This window comes from Geotrypetes seraphini, chromosome 2, assembly GCF_902459505.1.
Source record: "Geotrypetes seraphini chromosome 2, aGeoSer1.1, whole genome shotgun sequence".
NCBI lineage: Eukaryota > Metazoa > Chordata > Amphibia > Gymnophiona > Dermophiidae > Geotrypetes > Geotrypetes seraphini.
This window is the reverse complement of record NC_047085.1, coordinates 209658017-209675632: the sequence shown is the minus strand read 5'-3', so window position 1 is coordinate 209675632 and position 17616 is coordinate 209658017. Positions and strand designations below refer to the sequence as shown.

Here is a 17616-nt window from a genome sequence, read left to right as displayed (position 1 = left end):
TCTCCCACTGGGTGTAGAAATGATGGAGACGACCCCCAATGGGGAGGGGGGAAGGCTCCAGGAGGAAGGGAGCCCGAAGGCTCGGACTGGAATTGTCAAAAGGACGGCCCGGTGTTTGCCGGGGCCGGCGGCTGAGTCTTAGGTTGACGTTGCTGCTGCTGCAGGGGCCGCTTTGAAGGAGGCCTAGAGAAAGCAGGAGTAGATTTTTGTGGATACCTCCGGAGAGGGATTTTATATGGGCGGCCGGAGGGTCCTTAGGTTTAAGTTTCACCAGAGACGCAAAGGACCGCTCGTGGTCCAAGAGGCGCTTCGTGGCCTGCCTTGATGGAATCATCGAAGAGCTCATGACCCACACACGGGAAATTGGCAAGGCGATCCTATAGATTCGGATCCATATCCACAATCCAGAGCCAAGAAAGGCGACGCATGGCGATCGCAAAGGCTGTAACTCCTGAGGACAATTCAAAGGCGTCGTAAGAGGCCTGAAACATATACAGGCGGAGTTGGGAGAGGGTCTCCTCGAGGAGACGAAAACTCCTGATGCCAAGGCTCTGGTACGACCTCACGGAACGAGCGGAGGGCATTTATATAGAACCGGAGGTAGGACGTGAAGATGAAATTGTAGTTAAGGACACGGTTCGCCATCATTGAATTTTGATAAAGGCAGCGATCGAATTTGTCTATCGTATGGCTCTCCCTGCCAGGAGGGACGGCAGCGTAAACCTTCGAGGGGTTAGACTTCTTCAAGGAAAACTCAACCACCAAGGATTGGTGGGAAAGCTGAGCACTTTCAAACCCTTTAAGCGGGATAGTCTGGTAACGGGACTCCAACTTGGAGGGAATAGCCGTGATAGCATACGGCGTCTCCAGGTTCCGTAGAAACGTCTGCCGGAGAACCTGATGCAACGGAAGGCGAAGCGCCTCGCGAGGTGAATTGTCAACTCCCATTTCCGCCAGGTATTCCTGGGTAAAGTGGGAGTCAGCCTGAAGATCCAAGTTCAAAGCTCTGCCCATTTCAGAGATGAACCGAGCAAAGGAGAAGGTCCGAGAAGAAGATTCATCCTCCGCGGGAGACTCCAATCGAGACCGGGGTGCAGCCGAGAAAGAGGGAGAAACTTCCCTGGAATAGTAAGCCGGAGCCTCAGAGTCCCGTGAATGGGAGACTGAAGAGGTTCGACTAAGGCATGTAGAGGGTGTCGAGGAACGGCCCCGCGCCATATGGACCAGGGAAGACCCCGGGTCCGAGGAAATCGCTGAGAAAGCCTCAGAGAAGACGGGGTATAGGAAAAATCCCCAACTGGCTTCGAAGCAGTCCCTTTAGAAGCTGGGAAGCGCCTCGATGGGGAACAAACACTAGAGTCCAACTCGAGGACAAGCGTGTGTCTAGATGGTTTCGAGGTCGGACACCTGCCCCGACAGGGCGGGAAAGACCGAGGCTGTTTAGAAGAGGCGAGCCTCGCCGCAGTAGTGGGGGAAAAAGTGGGCCCCAGCTTGGACCCCCTAAAAGTCACCGGTGACTCAGGAGCGGAAAACCCGCTCGAGGGAATCCAATGAGTCTTACAGTTGAGGCCTCGAGAGACGAGGGGACGCTAAGGCTGGTCAGACTGCGACTGGGTTGAGACCGAGGTCAAAGGCGTCGAAGCTGGGACTAGTTGGCTTACCACCGAGTAAAACTGTGTGGTAATAATAGCCTTAAGCATGTCTTCGAACATAAGCACCGAGACCAAAGGTAGGTGGGTCGGAGGTGCAGCAGTGCGCTCCTTCGGGGGCGACATCGAGGAAGAGTATTCCCTACGTGAGGAGGCACGCTTAGATTGATGTCTTGAAGACGCCGACGAGGCGGCGCTAACATGAGACTCCACGGTAGGCTTCTTCGCTGGCATACCTGAGGAGGAAAGAGGAGACTTACCCGAAGCCGGAGTAGCAGAAGGGGCCGAGGCCGGAGCATTCGAGGCCAACGAGGGCGTCGAGGCCGAGCTCGAGGCCAGTCCCGCAGGATCCATGGGGCCAAAGAGTTGGAGAATCTTGGCCACCCGTCTACGAAGAGCCCGCAGTTGTAAAGTCGCACAACTGGGACACAACTCAGCACACAGTGCTCTGCACCCAGGCACTCCATACAACAACGATGAGGATCGGTGATGGAGATAATCCGGTTGCACGTAGTGCAGTGTTTAAATCCGGAACGAGGCCAGGACATAAGAAAAAGGAGAGCCGCGGTCCCGCGAGGCCAGGCGGCCAAAGGAAGACTGGGAACCTGGTCAAAAATATACGAACTTAAAAAAATGAAAATAAAAAAAATGAAAGACGCGAGCACAGCGACTCAAAAACAAACCAAATAAGCCACGGTGCAAGAGGAACAATGAGATTGCACGAAGCAAGGGAGCAGTGCTTCTGGCTCTGCGGAAAACAGAGAACACGCTAAGGAGACGCATGCCCTAGGCAGGGCGGGAGGGACACACGCGCATGCGCGGGCCAATCACAAGCCTGAAAGTCTTCGAGCAAGTCTGCTTGCGAAAACATCCGCTAGGGGGCTCCATCGGTGACGTCACTCACATGTAGAGAATATGCTGCCTGCTTGTCCTGGGATAAACATCTAACCATTGGATAAACTTACCTCGTATGTACATACTTTAAGCTATGCACATTCCAAGCAATTTTAAAAGAAGCAATTTCTACACTGCACATAACCTCTTAGGTACATAAATGACTTTTAAAATTAGTCTCAAAAAGGTACAAATACTGTACACTACAGACTGCAACATGACCCTTTCATCTGTATTTTTCTTAGGCTATAAAAACATAGAATATGTTAACACCTGAAAGAGGTACAATGCATCCAATGTGCTTCCAGTAACTGATACTGAAGACCTTGACTAACTTACCTCTTCATCTATGCTATCCTGATTAGACCTTTCTTCCTCTGTTCTCTGTGCAGCTATTTCCATTGCCTGAAAAACACCAAAATATATGAACACTCCCAATGCTCTTCAATATTTAGATACCGCAGCAGATATGCACACCTAAAAAGTCATGTGCTATAATCTGATGGACGGTTTCTACTGATGTTTCTGATAGTGAATCATGAGACAGAGGATTAGTTTTTTCAGTGTCACAGAAACCCCACTAAATGAGAATATATCATCATAACAATAGATAGCTAGTTAATTATTAGATGCATCATAAAATATATTCCTTTTCTCGCCTTGCCAAATTAATTTCTGAGCAGTTGGGGCCTTTATGTTCAATGTTTCTACTTTCTTGCTTCTCAGAAGTGTGTTCTTAGAGGCAACTGAAACATAACTCGTAGACCTTTGCTCATTTTTAATATGCTTCCAAAGCTTTATGGACATTCACAATCATGGGTTCTCTCTGAATGTTTACCACAGATTTGAATCATATGCATATGAAAATAAAATTTCACTCCATAAATCCATGAATTGGAAAAACAAAAAATCACCCTGGTCATTTTTAGATTCATATGTACATTCTACTATGTAGACACTCCTGTCTTCTCCTCTCTTTAAAAATTATATATATATATATTTTTATTTTTTTTTTCTTTCTCTCTTCTTTTTTCCTCTCTCTTTCAATTTTTACTTTGTCCTATTTCACTTTCTATTGTCATACATCACCACAAACAAATCCAAAAACAACTCTGAGCTTTTCTTAATAATATGGGCCTTTATAATTAACTGTATATTAATGCAAAATGTTATACTACTTTTATGTATTTGAATTGCTCCTTGTATTTTTTAAAATACTGAATAAAATTTATTGAACTAAAAAAAAAAAAAAAAAAGGAAGAAACATTCTTGAATAAGGTGAGTTGACTAACCAGAGTAAGGTGAGTTAACTTTATTATATCAAGTGATGTATTTATCATCCTAAAGGAAAATAACACTACTGCTGTATTTCTAGTAATTTTGCTTGTATATCTGAATAAATTCATGTAAAACGTTCTGAGCTCCCCTAGGAGAATGGTATAGAAAATTGGATGGATGGAAAAAGAAAGAAAGAAAGACCTAGAAGAATGAGAGAGAACTCTTTTGATAAAAAAAAATGTACAAACTGAAGGCTTGTGTTTTTATACCTTGGAAAAGGGCACTGCAATAGTCTAACCTAGAAATAATTAGTGGATGAATGATAATTTTTTTTTCCAGAACTGTCATTCAAGACATCTTCTAGGATAAATCTTACATAACTTATAATAGAAGGCTTTAACTATGATGGAAATATGAAATGTGAACAATAGGTTACTATCCAAAATTCCTCCTAAGACCTTGAGAGAACTGACCTAGTAATTGCAACATCAGACATCATGACAGGTCTCGCAAGCACGAACAAACATCTGAAAACGAGAAGTTAGATTTCTCTGGATTAATCTTCAGCATGTGATGATGCAACCAAGCCACTATCTGATTTAGATGTTGGTTTAAATGATCTATTTCCTCAAGTGTCATGTTTGACTCTACTCTGTCTTTTAAGGCTCAGTCAAGGTCGTAATATCTGGCGTGTTTTTCAAATTGCGTCTACTTCGGAGGTTACGCAATTATCTCTCTTATGACAACTTTATAACTGTTATCACATTGATGATTACATTTTTACTTGACTATTGTAATTCCTTCTATTTAGGTTTGCCTAAATGTGTCTTGCACAAAATGCCGCTGAATGCCTTATTAAACATGTTCGAAATTTGATCATATTACTCCAATACTTCGAGAACTTCATTGGCTTTCTGTTGGTACACGGGTCGAATTTAAGATCCTTTGCATGTTGTTCAAGGTGCTTCAGTATAACTACCTTTCAAGTGTCCGCTCTCTATTGCAGTGGTATTGTCCCTCCCGTGAGCTACGTTCCTCAGACAATTTGAAACTAGAAATTCCCTCACTAACTGCCATAGGGCTCACAGGGAACCATAAATCTATGTTTTCTGTGCAGGGCCTGGTACTTTGGAATGCCTTACTTTTGGTGTTGCGCCAATCGAACATACTCTGCCAGTTTAGAAAGTGTGTGAAAACTATTTTATTTGAGCGCTTTTTTTGGTGCTGGTAATGTAACTGTGTGAGCTAGAGTTGTTAGTTTTCCTTTGCTTTGTACTTGTCTGTTTTGTTTTTAGAATCTGTATGTGCTTATTGCATCCCATTAGATTTGTGGGTAGGTGGGTTATAAATAACTAAATAAATAAATAAGGGTTATTATTGGGTAATCTAGCTAAGATTTAGATATCATCCACATAGATATAAGGGACAAGACTGAGTGACTGGATGAGTGTCAAGCAAGGTGCTATATAAATGCTGAAAAGTGTGGGAGCCAGGATGGAACTATGGGTATGTGACAGCAAAGGGAGCACTGGTCTAGGTCCTGGCAACTCAGCTTCAATGCCAAAAAATGCAAAGTCATGCACCTGGGCAGCCAAAATCCATGCAAGACTTACACCCTTAATGGTGAGATCCTAACAAGAACTGAAGCAGAACGAGACTTAGGGGTTATCGTCAGTGAGAACATGAAGACTGCCAATCAAGTGGAGCAAGCTTCATCCAAGGCAAGGCAAATCATAGGTTGCATACGCAGGAGTTTCGTCAGCTGTAAGCCTGAAGTCATTATGCCATTGTATAGATCCATGATGAGGCCCCACCTGGAATACTGTGTGCAATTCTGGAGGCCACATTACCGTAAGGATGTGCTGAGACTGGAGTCGGTCCAGAGAATGGCCATCCGGATGGTCTCAGGACTCAAGGATCTCCCGTACGAGGAACGGCTGGATAAGTTGCAACTGTACTCACTCGAGGAATGCAGAGAGAGGGGTGACATGATCGAGACATTCAAGTATCTCACGGGCCGCATCGAGGTGGAAGAAGATATCTTCTTTTTCAAGGGTCCCGCGGCAACAAGGGGGCATCCGTGGAAAATCAGGGGCGGGAAACTGCACGGGGACACCAGGAAATTCTTTTTCACTGAAAGGGTGGTTGATCGCTGGAATAGTCTTCCACTTCAGGTTATTGAGGCCAGGAGCGTGCCTGATTTTAAGGCCAAATGGGATAGACACGTGGGATCTATTCACAGAGAAAGGTAGGGGAGGGTCATTGGGGTGGGCAGACTAGATGGGCCATGGCCCTTATCTGCCATCTATTTCTATGTCATGATTTTTTACCTTGTTTCTATACTGTACAACGTCTGGTGTGGATTAAGGTGTTTGTCCATGCCATATAGTCCTCTAGCTGACTGAGTACAATTTTTCCTATTATCTTTAATATACAGTAATTGGGAGTTGAGGCATGAGGTGAAAGTTAGTTAATGTTGTGGGGCCTATATATTGTCCTTAATTATTGAATGAATAAGGGCTATTTTCCATGAAGTGGGAAATTGACCCAATGTGAGAGAACCTATTATCACAGTATAGATAAATTCAATGAGCTGACATTAGCTTGACAAATTTAGATGTCTCCTTTGCTTCTAAACCTTTACTGGCTTCAGGTCCATCTCAGGATTCATTTTAAATGTGCATGCATTACTTTTAAAATTCTATATGTTATCTTCATCCCTCTTGTCCCTCTATTATGGAGTGCTTATAGATTCTCCTATGCAAGAGGCTCCCAACAATTCAAACTCTCCCTTCCTTTAGTGAAAGGAATCAAGAGTTTCAGTCAATCCTTGGTCTTCAAATTATCTCAAATATGGAACAAACTTCCTCTTATCTTAAGGAGTCCTGGTCCTTTTCAACTTTTTCACAAATCCTTAAAAACGTTTTTATTTGCTAAACACTTCGAAAATCAGTCACATTAATATTTTCTGTTATTTTTCTTTTCTTCTTTGTATTTTTTTTAGTTTTTTAGTTTCTGTTAACCGAGTCCAGCTCCATTTTGGTTGAAGACCCGGTATACAAAGTTAAGTTTTAGTTTTTTTGTTTTAATTTTTAGATGAAAAGGACTCATGTGGTGTAGTAGTAGACTGAACAATGTGACATGCTTTCAGAACAGCCTGTGGGGCTGGAAGATTAAATGTAGAAAAGCTGCTAATCAAATCTGGATTCAAAGTATCTGAAGAATTGATAATAGATGGAGAGAGTAGTTTAAGAATCACAGTGAAAGCCTGACCTGATGGATTAGCTTCTTTGGCTCCTTGTGAGCCTTTTCTTCATGTCCTCAAATCGCTTGTAACCACGAGAGTATGAAACATCCACAGCCACGGCAGAGGCTTTCAATGTCATTTCCAAAGCGTCATGAGTCATACAAAACAGATGCTTCCCATAGCTTTCACCAGTCTACTTTAGATAGAGGAACACTGTTCATTTCTCCAAGTGAAGAAACTTGGATTTCTGGGACTCTTTCAGGACTGATCCAAGTACTCCATCATACAGAGTTGGTGAGAAATTATTTAGAGCTAAAACATTACACTCTGGTTTAACAATTTGTTCCCCAAAAAGATCCTGAGTAGAGAATGACACGGTGACAAAATTCTTCACCGTTCCCGTCCCCACGGATAACCGCGGGAAATAATCCCATGTCATTTTCTAGTGTCTATTTCAACCTCGGCCCTTCTACACCAGCATTCTTCAAAGCAAAGCTTGCGGGTCAGTGGTTGTGGCCATTCATATTCTGATTCTTCCCTCTCTCCTTAAAGAATGACATGAAGATGGTTTCCCGCTGTTATCCGCGGGGACGGGAACGGTGATGAATTTTGTCACCGTGTCATTCTCTAATCCTGAGTTGGAGAGTTCCAGAAATAATACTAAATAGCAGTGATAGTAGTACAAAAGTAGTGGGGCTGCTGCAAAAAGAATGCAGTTCAAGAAGTCTGTGAACAATAATTAACCAGGGAGAACTATAGTGTCATGGAGGCACAGGGGCAACAAGAGAGTGCCTTTTCCTGAAATCTCTGGAAGAATTCATATGGCACCAAGAATAGGCAAGCTTTTTTAAGGAATGTGTTTTTGAGGAATCTATAATCTCAAGTTTTTCTACATTACTGCACTATGATTCTTGCAGTACCTTCTGTAAATAAGCATCCAAGTTATCTTCAGTGATGGAGGGATCCGTTATGAAATCAAAGAGCTCTCGCACAGTCATCACTGCAACACCATGCTTGGAAAAGAAAGCTGTCAAAAACAGAACTGATCAGTATCCCATAAAACTGTAGAAATAGCAAAATCTATTTTAGACAATTCAGCTCGAAATGCAAAGAAAATGACAATGATATTATATTACAGTTTTGCTCCTAATGAAATACTGTTAAAGACAAAGTTTTCCTACTTAGCCATTGCAAATCCAGGATGGATGAATGTACAAAGATGTATGTAATAAACCAAAATTAGTATTTCTTGTTTGGTTATACTGTCATTGGAATACACCAGCACAGCTTTTTGCTAGAATCGCCCAGTGTCATCATATAAAAGAAACATTTAAAAACAACAAATTACAGAATAACCATAAAAGGAAAATAACACTTCAAAAACCATAAAAGGGAAATAACACTTCAAAGGAGAAAAGGATCATATTAAGCTCACTTGGGAACAAAACTATCTCTTATCAAATCAGAACCTGAGATTGTAAATGGTTGATTGAGCAAACAGAACAGCCAGCATAAAAAGCCAAGTTTTAATTCTGGCTTTAAAGGTTTTCTAGACAAATCCTAATTTCAGCTCTGTGTAGAGAGTCCCATAGTAGTAGGGCTATATAACTGAAGGCAATATAAAGTTATCAATTTCAGTCTAAAAGTCAAAGGACGGGGAAAATGTTAGCAAATTTGGGAAGGAAGATCAAGGGCAGAAGAATCAGAAAAATATTGGATCCTCAACTGAACTGCCCAGTCTTACATTGGTTGCATCAAATGGAATTTGCACATTCAACTTCTGATACAGGCTTTCATGCTGAAACAAGGCTGAGTGGAGTCCTCCTTATCTATGTTTCTGTGAATAAAGACTTTTTATAAGACTTTACCACTGTCTGGAGGTCTTTTGGGGTTTTTTAGACCTCACATTTTGGGGTTTTCATTTTCCATGAATTTCAAAGTCAGGATTTTAAATTTAATTTGCCAGTCTATTGGGAACCAATGCATTTTTTTTTTCAACAAGAACAGAAGCATTATCTTTTTAGCTCCATAAAGAAATTTTGTTGCTGTACTTTGAATTAGCCGCAGTCACTGTTAACAGAAGGCCTACATACAGTGAATAGCAATAGTCTAGATGATTTTTCACAAAGATATGAGTAAGAGTATAGAGTTAATAAGGGTCTCAAGGAACAAATGTTCCTAAGAGTATTAAACTTCTTTGTTAAAGCTTTAAGCTGTTTACCAAATAAAACTCCTAAGGAGCAAATGACCAAAAAATGGCCAACGCTGATTAAGATTCTTTACAATCTTCTTTATTCTATATTTGAAATTTGCATATCAGTTACCATATGTACACTGATGACATCCAATTTTTCTTTCCAGTAAATTAAGGAAATGATGTGATAGAAAAAGTGTCTAAATACATAGAAGACATTAGTAAGTGGATGATGTATAATAGGCTACTGTTAAATGTTGAAAAATCCAAAGTGATCATGATACATAGGTATGAAGTTGTATCATAAGGACCTTCTTTAAAATTCTTGTCTAGTTCTTTGGAGGTAAAATCTGTGATAAGAAACTTAGGATGTTTACTTGATGAGACTGTCAAGTCAGAATCAAATTACTCATGTGATTCAGTCTTGTTTTTATTATTTAAGACTAGTTAGTAAATTGAAGCCAATGCTTAAAGCATTGGATTTTCAAGTTGTTGTTCAAAGTCTTGTCTAGATTAGATTTTTGCAATGCATTGTATATTGGATTATTGGCAGCAAAATTTCAGGCTCTTCAAAGTAGTTCAGAATGCTGTGTTGGTGATGTGCACAGATTTCAGCAAGTTAGCCCTGTTAAAATAAATTACAAGCACAATACTTTGTACTGAATTCTAAATTTGACAGGTAGCCAATGTAATTTTTTTAAAATTTATTTTAAAATTTATATACTATTAACTAAAGCTTATATTGTGAAATACCATCTTATTATATGCTGCAACAATTTTTATTGAGCACAGCACCATAACCTCTGTATAATTTCTAATATTATGTAAGCCGCAATGATTCCTAGTTGATATTTGTGGGATACAAGAATCAGTATGGTATGGTAATACAACCAGATAAATTAACAAAAACATAACTAGGCAACAAAGATCCATATCTGTGCTACAAAATGTACAAAACGCCAGTTTGGTCCAAATCTAATAAAAGATTGCATAAATATACCCGAGTCATTGTCATTTTTCTGAATTATCAACAAAGAAAACCCCTTAAACCACTTCCCCCCTCCCCCCACAATCCCACATTGCAAATCTCCAACACAACTAAGGGCTCCTTTTACTAAGGTGCGCTAGTGTTTTTAGCGCGCTAGCCGAAAAACTACCGCCTACTTAAAAGGAGGTGGTAGCAGCTAGCATGCGTGGCATTTTAGCGCACGCTTAGCGCGCTTTTGTAAAAGGAGCCCTAAGCATCTAGATTAGTGTATCGCAAACTGTGTACTGCGGCACACTAGTGTGCCTTTTGAGATTTTAAGTGTGCCGCAGCTCACAGGGCAGGAAGAGAGGCTCCAGCACCTGTGTCAGCGTTGCGTGTATCTGCCAGGACTCCTGCCTTGCCTCCGTGCCCCCGGACCAGCAGCGGCAGCTCTGTGTGCTTTTAACTTCAGCACACAGCTACCACTAACAATACTTTAGCCCAGTTTCATCATGCAGCCCCGGGGCCTTTGCTAGGCCGGTTCACATCACATCATCGAAGCAGCCTAGCAAAATCCCAGAGGCTGCCCGATGAAACTGGGCTAAACTACTGCTAGTGGCAGCTATGTGCTGATGTTAAAAGCACACAGTGAGCTGCCGCTAGCAGTGACAGGATAGGTATTGATGGATAGGGAAGGGAGAAGGAGTACTTCTGAATATGGGGAGCAGGAAAGGGGGGAGGAAGGAAGGGAGAAGTGGTAATGCTGGACAGGGGAGAAGGGAAGGGGTACTGCTGGACAGGGGGAGGTAAAAGAAAGGAAGAAGTGCTGCTGGACCTGGCAGAAAAGGAGGAAAAGGAAAGGTGCTACACACTGGAGGGGAGGGAGGGTGAGACAGTGCATGGGGAGAGAGCATGTTAGGTTTGAGGGTGGGAAGGAAGGATGCCACTGAGGAAGAGGCAAGAACAGAGAGAGGAAGCGTGCAGGAGGGAGAAAGTGTTGGACTCATGGAGAGGGCGAGATGGATTGGGAGGATGGGAAGGAGAAATGTTACTCTCTGGGGAAAGGGGAGAGGGCAGAGAGTGAAAAGTTGGACTCATGGAGGGAGAGAGAGAGATGTTGGTTGGGGGAGGGAAGGAGGACCAGAGGAGAAGAATGTAGGAGGAAGAGAAAAAAAATGTTGGACTGGTGGAAAGGAGGGAGAAATGTTGGATTGGAAGGGGGGCCAGAAAGGAGGAAAGGAAGGGAGATGGACTGCAGGGGGCAGAAAGGAGGAAGGGAAATAGAAATGTTACATGGGGGGGGGGAGAGAAGGAGAGGTGACTAAAGGAAGGGAGATATATCAGACCATGGAACGGAAGGGAAGGGAGTCTGGTAGCGCTATAGAACTAATAATAGTAGTAGTAAAGAGAGATGTCAGATTATGGGAAGGAGAGGAGAGAGATGCCAGACTGGGAAGGGGGGAAAGGAAGGAGAAAGATGCAGTCAGACCACTGGGAGGGGAGAAGGAGAGAGATGTCAGACCATGGAACTAGGGAGGGAAGGCAAGAGAGATAGTAGATTTTGAGAAGAAAGTAAAAAAAATGTAAATAATGAATGTTAAGTTAATGTCAAAGATGGATGCAAACTTCAGTCAAAAAAGATTCAGGGTGAAGGAGTAAAGATACCTATTTATTGCTTTAAAGTATGAAAGATTCAGCAATGATTGGGTGATGAGATGGCAAAATGGGGGGTTACCTTCTGAAAAAGCCCCTCCATGTCTCTGAGCTGATCTTTACATATGTCTAGCTTTCTTTAGGTAATTTTTTGGAGCAGTGCTCCGATATTACTATATAAAAAGATGGATGCAAGGCAGAAAGTGAAGACGGAGAGAAAAACAGTCAATGGGTAAGAAGGCCCTGGAAACATTGTTAAAAGCACAGAAAACTAAAGTCACCAGACAACAAAGATAGGGAAAATGATTTTATATATAATGATTGAAATGTGTCAGTTTTGAGAATTTATATCTGCTGTGTATATTGTGTGTTTATGAAAAATGAATGGAAAAAAATTACATTACAATTAATAAAAGGGGTGGGATCTGGGGAAGAGCTTAGGTGGGTCTAGGGTGGAGTTTGGAAGGTCTGTAGTTGGGGGTACTCAGTTGATATTTGTTAGACTTCCCTGCTGGCATTTCAGGGCCTGTCTGGAGAGCCTCTGTGCATGTGTGGATGTCAGCGACGTCCGCGCACTTCTGGGTGCATCGGGCTGTGGCCACTACCTTTAGTGTGCCCCGGCTTGAAAAAATTTGAGAGACACTGCTCTAAATGTTAAGAGACCTCTTTGGTGTAATCCACACTGAATTCTCTGGAGATAATGTGGAACATAAGACAACTTTAGTATAGCATTTTCTTTCTACAAGTGCAATTAAAAGATATGATCTCGATGTCCGAGAATATAGTATAAATAAAATAAGCCATAAAAAAAAAAAAAATAAAACTTTCACCCAATATTTTCTCTCTCACCATTGACATTGGTGCAATCCTTTCTCAGGAATTCCAGGGCATGTGGGTGGTCATGCTCCACAGATTGTGAGACGTCAATGATATACACTTTGCCGTCATGGTATCTGTTGGAATAGAAGAAAATGATCATCTACCTCACTACTAAATGCTGCTAAAATAAATGCTCACTATTCTGGTTAACAAAAAGACTAAAGGAAGAAAAGTTCAGCTTCTGCAAGAGAAAATATCATGGTGTCTGCTGCTGTCCCATGAGGCATCAGTGAAAACTCAATATTTGTGCTATACTTAGGGATGGTGGTTCTAGTAGTATGAGGGGGATGCTGAAAAGCTCTCAGCCCAACCAACCAACTTCCTAAATTCTGAGCGTTATTTTGCCACTGTAGCTGAAAAGAGTGTTATCTTATTTTGTTAAGTGCCAATTTGCAGAAACAAAATTTTATGTTTTGACATTGTTTCAGATCATTGACTGAACCATATCCATGTTATTCTCATCTCGGTTAGCCTGAGAACTTTTCAGCACTCCTTGTAATAGCGCCAGTGCAGTCTTACATTGCTTTATCCCAAGTGCTGTGAAGAGAGAAACATGGGATGCACATTTCAGACACTTATCAGCCAAATCAGCTGCCTTCCTCTTCCTCACTGAAATCATTGCTGGGTTGCCAGAAACCCTTCATCAGCCCCTTAACCCTTTCAGGACCATAAGGATCGTAGGCCAATTTTTGTGGTTTTGACGACATTTTTATGGTAAAAAGGGCTTGCAGATGCCAAAAAATTGATTTTTTTTGTGAAATATCATTATTTTTTTTAAAAAAAATCACACTTCTGGCTTATGGACAGTGTGGCAAGTGAATCTTCTCGTCAATCTGGCAACGACGCTAATGAATGAATGTCGGAACCAGTTTGTTTACATAAAGGCAGTATCATATGGAATCCGTACATATCAAATTTAGAACCGTAGACTATCCCAATCAAAATTTATAGGATTTTAAAGTTATGGGACAAATATGTCCCTTGGTCCTGAAAGGGTTAAACTGGAGAAGCATTTCTTCTAATATGCATTTTTAGCATTTAGCTGGTTGACCAATAAGAGTCTATTACTGTATCAGTAGCATCTTCCCTCCTGCCCAGGGTCTATCAACTCCATCACACAGGGGATCTTAATTTGCAGAAGTGAATTTTCTAGGAACAATGTTGGGAGCTCAGAGGTTGAGAGGCATGTCTTGGAATTTAGGGCTGATGTTGAAATTCACATCCCTTATTTCAATGAAATGTGCCATCAATACTCACAAAGCAAACAGGACCACCACTGAACATCTCACCTGAAAAATGCCATTCTCAGGAATATAGTAGCCCATTATGCTATGCTATTTCAGACTTGGTTTGGTGGGGACAGTGCCCATCCTGAAGCATCAGACTACTTCCTTGTTTACCCAATGTTTTCCAGAAGTCTTCCAGCCAGGCCCAACATTACATAACTTCTGCAATCTCATGGTATACAGTCAAAGGTAACACAGGTGTATTCATAAATATTAGGAGTAGGCAACAATTAAAAGATTAATTCTACTTAATCACAGCATACAAAGGTGAAATAGGAAGTTGTATCAGGAAGGGGCAGGACACATCAGGGGAAAGGCTTTTGAGCCAGTCACAGACATCTTTTGGAAATTGCTGCCTCTGCCAGTGACCCTATGAAAAACCAGGCCTGTTAAAGTAAATGTGGGGAGGTGGGAGAAGAGATGCCAGACCACAGGAAAGGCAAGGGGAAAGAAAGTAATGCTGGACAACAGAGGGGAGTTAAAAATTCTCATAAAGGTTAAAGAATTTAATCAAAGTTAACATTTTAACAAACTGAGTTAATAGTGCACTAACACCCACCCCCACCCACCCCTTATACTAGGTTGCAGCAGAGGTTTCTAATATGGCCCAGAGCGCTAAATGTTCTGAAGCTGCTCCGAAACTCATAGAATTTCTATGAGCATCAGAGCAGCATCAGAGCATTTAGTGCCCCGGGCCGCATTAGAAACCTCTACCACAGCTTAATAAAAGAGGGCCTAAATGCCTACCCCTAATGTATAAATTTAAATGTCTTTGTACACATAGCCATGGTGATTATGTGTATCACATGGAATGCAACTGAAGCTGCACTCTTTTTGATAAGTAAATTAAAAAAAAAGAAGGTGCACATAGCTTTTTTGTTTATGTAAAACAATTTATGTGCTGTACTATCTAAAAATCTGAAGAGTTTCAAAAGAGACTGATAGATGGCATGTCAATAAAATATTCAACTATGTAACAGGATTTTGGAAAATATTATTATTAAATCAACTTGCAGAGCAGAGATTAGGTCTGGGTAACAACGATCTTCATCTAACTGGTGAGATGGTAGATATTTGTCTCCCAGGGGGGCACCTGGCTGGGGTCAGTCACAGAACAATGAAGATGATCAAAACTTACAGCATGTTAAACTCACTGAGGTCTGCATGCACAAGCCTTGCCTCCTGGTACATTGTCCTCATGTTCTGGATCACATGTAGGTACAACTCCCGGACTTTAGATTCTGATAACTGTGCATTTCTTAAGAGTGGGGCTGGCCTTAGAGAGGGTAAAAAACAAGAGAGAATGAAAAGGGTAAAAACCTGAAACACATCTTCTGTTAAATTGAAAGCTAATTTTCCCATCCCATCTCCTTTTTCTCTTATGGCAAGAGAAAAGAGATACACCAAGTTAATTCACTATTTTTTTTTTAAGAAAACAATTGTTAAAAGAAAAAAGCATCAACTGTTCTGATTGAAAAATAAAAGATCAAAGAAAGGTTAGCCAACAATAAAGGAGTGAATTCAGAGGTATCAACAGTAGCAAAAAAAAAAAAAGACCGCGCATGCGCACTCAGACCTGCGTGATCTGTAATCCCTGATCCATGATCTGTAGGTCCGTGGCCAGAGTGCGTATGCGGCGGCCAGACAAAGTGGGAGAAACACACTCGAGCACTGTGGCCAACTCAGGATGGGAGGATGCACCGCAGCAAAGTGCTGCACAGGTACTGGAGGGGGAGAGACATATCGCTTCTGCACATACCGGTACAAACCTCCCTCCAGCATTGGCAGCTGCAGCACGTTAAACAGGCTGCTTCGCGACTTTCTCCTGCAGTTGAGTCCCTCTGCCGCATCACTAATGATGTCATCAATGATGCGACAGAGAGACTCAACGGCAGAAGAAAGCCGCGAAGCAGCCTGTTTAGCGTGCTGCGGCTGCCAACGCTGGAGCGAGGTTTGTTATTAAAATCATCTCGCTGGGAGGGTCGCAAAGTCAACGGGGGTTGGGCTGGGAGGGGAGAGAAGCGTCTGCCTCGGGTAGCAGCAGCGTTTACAATTCATTGCTGTTGCGGCTTCAGGCCTTCCTCTCTGGCTGGTCCTGCCTACTTCCTGTTTTCATGAAGACAGGACCCGCCAGAGAGGAATACCTGAAGCCAGCAACAGCAATGAATTGTCAATGCTGCTGCTGCCCGATGAAGTAGTTCAAGGAGGAAAGTGAGCAGAGGGGGAGAGAATGGCTTGGAGGAAAGAACAGATGGCAGGGCATGGAGAGAAGGAGGAAGGTATGCCAGACCAAGGGAAAAGGAAAAAGGAGATGGAGAGAGGCCATATGGGACAGAGAGAGAGAGAGAGGGCGGACAATGGATGGAAAGAGAAGAGAGGGCAGTGAATAGAAGGGGCAACATAGAGGATGAACACTATTCTAGCACCCGTTAATGTAACGGGCTTAATGACTAGTATATATATATATATATATACACACACACACACACACACACATTTTTTTAACCAATCTTAATAATGTTATTAAAAAAATATCAGTAAATTTTTATAAAATTGAAAGAAAAATATTAAAACATCACACTACATTATAAGGATCAATGAGGAATGCTGCCACACTGAGCCGATTGCTTGGGTGGCCTTCTGAGGATCCCAAAATGAAAGTAAAGTAAAATAAAATGCATGCTCAGTACACACAGACAGTCCAGGGTGGAGATCTGCTGCTGAGAACATCCGGTGCCAGAGATGGAAAAGCCACACTTTTTGGGATCCTAAGAATGCCACCCAAGCAATTGGCTCAGTGTGGCAGCATTCCTCATTGATCCTTATAATGTAGTGTGATGTTTTAATCTTTTTCTTTCAATTTTATCAAAATTTACTGATTTTTTTTTTTTTTATAACATTATTAATAAGCTTCCTTAAACTTAGCTTTTGAATGTTGGTGCTCCGCGGAAAACAAAGAACTGAGATGCGCGAGCAGGTATCAGGTGGGAAGGCACTCGTGGCGCAGGCAGTTGCAAAGTTTCTCAAAACTTAAAGTGACAGTACACTTTTTAAACTGTCCGTACCGGACTCCATGGATGACATCACCCACATGTGAGATTATGCTGGCTGCTCGTCCTAGGATAAAAACTATTTTCCCTGGAAGAAGGGGCAAGTCTCTTTGAACGTGAGCATCGATGGTGTGGTGTCTGATAATGGTCCCTCAATGCAGACTTTGAACAGGACTCGGACTGGACTGAGGCTGGATGCACTAGAGAAGCATTTGCACTGTGTGCAACTGTAGCATTTCAACAAGCTCCTTCTGCAATAGTTCTCAAAGCTGATTTTGCAGAGATGGCATCGATACCGATGTTGCATTCAACGATGGGTGCTGAGGCGTTGGTGACCTTGATGTCGAGGTATGCTTCAGAGACACCAACTGTAGTGATGATGACTTAGTCTCAGTGCACCTATGCTTTGAGTTATCTGATGGAATCAATGCCTGGAATGAAGTTGATGCATGTCTAGAGGAAGACAGGTGTTTGTGCTTCTTAACCTTTTTATGAACTTCCCCCAAAGAAGGCAGCACC

At 42.1% G+C, this 17616-nt stretch overlaps 1 protein-coding gene across 2 annotated transcripts in view; it reads right to left on the bottom strand.

Moving 5' to 3' along the window:
* RIOK1 (RIO kinase 1) overlaps nucleotides 1-17616 on the bottom strand; it is a 96621-nt gene that overhangs the window by 14818 nt on the left and 64187 nt on the right. For both annotated transcript variants that reach the window (XM_033934847.1, XM_033934848.1), the window contains 4 exons: nucleotides 15186-15323; nucleotides 12732-12835; nucleotides 7989-8095; nucleotides 2883-2948 (listed from right to left, as the gene is read on the bottom strand). In XM_033934847.1, coding sequence (XP_033790738.1) covers nucleotides 2883-2948; nucleotides 7989-8095; nucleotides 12732-12835; nucleotides 15186-15323 — 415 coding nt within the window. The remainder of the gene's footprint in view (nucleotides 1-2882; nucleotides 2949-7988; nucleotides 8096-12731; nucleotides 12836-15185; nucleotides 15324-17616) is intronic.